Below are 3,149 nucleotides of genomic sequence, written 5' to 3'. Positions count from 1 at the left end.
AAAACAAGTAAAGCAGGTCCGCAATCGGGATGCATTGGCCGCTAATGTTTCGTTTTATAATTATAATTATTTATGGTCGGAGTCTGGAGATCATCAGCGTCTTTTGATTTGAACGGTAAGAGAAAGGACCAGTCAAAGAAGGGCTGTGGGCCCTGGGCAGAGTGTTTGAAAGGGTCGACGAATGCGGGGGGCTTAAATAGGGAAAGGTTGGCATCGTGGAGATAGTGTGCCGAGGCGTCTCGAAGTAATAAAAGGAGAGAGTTCGGCGGTATACAATCGTTCTACACTAGGAACACCCGAGGCATACACATTTGTACGCACTGTCAACCCACAGACAGAGGGAGTGCCGCATAGAGAGCATCCTGCTACAGAACTACGACCAGGCACGTCGGAGATCTCCATCCAAGTTAATAAGTCCGTCAGCGGCAAAGCAAGCATGTTTCTAGAGGTTGAAGTCGCCGCTCAGGGCCGCCGTGAGTGGGTGCAGGCGCAGCCGGCCCCTGGCACACCCCGTACCTGCGACACCTGGGTGGAGCAGCCGTCCCCTCGCAACCCCCTCCCACACACCCCCACCTGGGTGCAGTCGCCGTCCCCGCGCCTGCGCTCGCAGGGCCCGCACGTGTACCCAGCGACGCCCGCAGCGCCTGCTGAGGAAGCGCACGCTTCCATCTTGGCCATGGGGCGGGCCACGCCGCCGCACCAGATCGACCAGGCCACCTACACGGACTGGTACTTCGACATCACCAACTGCGGCCACAAGGAGGAGCTCAAGAAGAAGATGCAGCGCATATGTAAGTATTTGCTCTTGTAATTGATCGTGACCAGTGCATCATCATTATACAAGGTGTGTCTACCCCAAGGGGAAACGACAAAACCAGCAATGCCTCCTATAATTTGTGAAAAGAACTTTCAGAATGCCCTCAAGTTTATGTCGAAAAGTTGCGAAAATGCATACAGACTCTCGAGTCTCGTGTATATAAGCTGTTCATAATAATACTGGCTGCTTCTTCGGCGCAGGCGACCGCTCCGGCATCAAGACGCGCTACTCCATCCTGACGGAGGAGTTCCTGAAGGAGCACCCGGAGTTCTACACGCCCGGCGAGCCCAGCCTGGAGCAGCGCAACTACATCTTCGCGCAGGAGGTGCCGAAGCTGGCGCACCTGGCGGCCCTGGAGGCCATAAAGGAGTGGGGCCGGCCCGCGTCGGACATCACCCACCTGGTGGTGGCCACGCTGACGGGCGTGGCCATCCCGGGGGCGGACGTGATGCTGACCAAGTCCCTGGGCTTGCGCCCGGACGTGAACCGGGTGATGCTCTACATGCTGGGCTGCTACGCCGGGGTGACGGCCCTGCGGGTGGCCAAGGACCTGGCCGAGAACAACCCTGGGGCGCGCATCCTCATCTGCTGCAGCGAGCTGGCCGCCCCGACCTTCCGGGCCCCCAACGAGAAGTTCCCCTACGACCTGGTGGGCACCGCCCTGTTCGGGGACGGCGCCTCGGCCGTCATCGTTGGCGCCCGCCCCCTGCCACGCGTCGAGCGCCCGCTCTACGAGATCCACTGGGTCGGGGAGGTCCTCGCCCCTGACTCCGAGAAGATCATCGAGGGGACGCTGAAGCTGGAGGGCCTGCAGTTCTACCTCGACCGCACCCTGCCGTCCCTGGTCTCCAAGAACGTCGGCGGCTTCTGCCGGACGGCGCTCGACAACGCCCCCTCCAAGCCCGGCTACAACGACGTCTTCTGGGCCGTGCACTCCGGCGGCCCTGCCATCCTGAACGCCGTCGAGGAGGCCCTGCAGCTCTCGCCGGAGAAGCTCGGCGCCAGCCGGCACATCCTGCAGAACTACGGCAACATCTCCGCCTCTACCGTGCTCTTCGTCCTCGACGAGCTTCGCCGGAGCGACTCCCCCTCCGACGTCCAGGCTGGCTGCCAGTGGGGCATTGCTGTCGCCTTTGGCCCAGGTGTCACCATCGAGGGCGCCCTCCTCAAGCGTTGCTAAACAGGAAAAACAAAAGAGTAGGACTCAGGAGCCCCCCGGGCCCCCCCAAAAAAGACCAAAACAAAGTACAATAAGGCCTGCCAAGCTTAATATGCAGCGAGGCGAATCCAAAGGTAATGCGACTGAAACTCTCAATATGGCATGACTGTATCGCAGCAATTGTTTTGCAATTTGTTATATGTGTATGTACTCGAAATGAGTAACGAGGACTTCCTACACAAAACTCCAATGAGCTTGTTTGTGACTAAATCCCGAGATTTGATCCAAAGATCGAGGGTGCTTTTCATGCAGGCAAACTCTTGGTCTTATTCGCAATCAGTATATGTTCCACCTGCTTATTAATTCATTCATGTACATGATGTCCTGATGAGTTGTGAGACCGTTTAGGGCTTCCAATCAGTATATGTTCCACCTGCTTTCTATTAATTCATTCATGTACATGATGTCCTGATGAGTTGTGAGACCGTTCAGGGCGTCCGTCCTAAGCTATTGACGAGGCCTGTTTGGATCAGAGTTCTTTTTTGTCTTATTCCAATTAATAACATATTTCGATGCTTCATATACATGCCCTTATGAGTTGTGTTGGTGGGAGACCAAATATGGCTTCTAACTTCCCATCCTACTTAGTAGTAAGGCAATTGAAATCTCAAAAATCATGAAGGATAACATTTTTCATGTAGTAATATATTTACATGTAGGTCTTTACACATTTATAATTAATATGTTTTCTAACATGGGACTACCCAAGGCCTCCTTGGCTATACAATTGGCATGGTTGTTCACTCGTTCCCATGCATGCCCTGCAAGTGTTTAATCACTAAAAAAGTGTAATGGTTATGACCAACATCCAAGTGCCAATAGTACATGGTGCTTCCTGAGGTACTTGCCTAAACGTATTCTTCATAGCTTGAATTCCTTCTTCCTATTGTGGAAGGACACTAATGTGTGTCCTTTAGCTTTAGGAAGCTGGGCAATGGCAGAACACCATGCCTGTCATGGTTGCGACCAAATATGGCACTTCAAAAAACAAGGCCCTACAACCTTTGCCTACTCCCTCTACTCCTACAATTGTTTCCATACCTTCAAGCTGGAAATCCTCCTCCTCTACTTCGTCATCTTTTTCCTATTGGTGCTCATCTATGTCCATATCAT

At 53.7% G+C, this 3,149-nt stretch overlaps 1 protein-coding gene across 1 annotated transcript; it reads left to right on the top strand.

Moving 5' to 3' along the window:
- Positions 1 to 215: 215 nt before the first annotated feature.
- On the top strand, positions 216 to 2,362 carry LOC148012192 (chalcone synthase-like). Its single transcript, XM_087669019.1, has 2 exons — positions 216 to 791; positions 1,018 to 2,362. Exons 1-2 carry the CDS (start codon positions 437 to 439, stop codon positions 1,995 to 1,997), a joined length of 1,335 nt encoding a protein of 444 aa, XP_087525145.1. The 5' UTR covers positions 216 to 436; the 3' UTR covers positions 1,998 to 2,362.
- The last annotated feature ends 787 nt before the right edge of the window (positions 2,363 to 3,149 follow it).

This window comes from Lygodium microphyllum, chromosome 27 (assembly GCF_053477565.2).
Source record: "Lygodium microphyllum isolate KBCC chromosome 27, Lygodium_microphyllum_v1.1.10, whole genome shotgun sequence".
Lineage (NCBI taxonomy): Eukaryota > Viridiplantae > Streptophyta > Polypodiopsida > Schizaeales > Lygodiaceae > Lygodium > Lygodium microphyllum.
The sequence above is the reverse complement of the archived record's forward strand: the minus strand, read 5'-3'. Positions and strand labels throughout refer to the sequence as shown.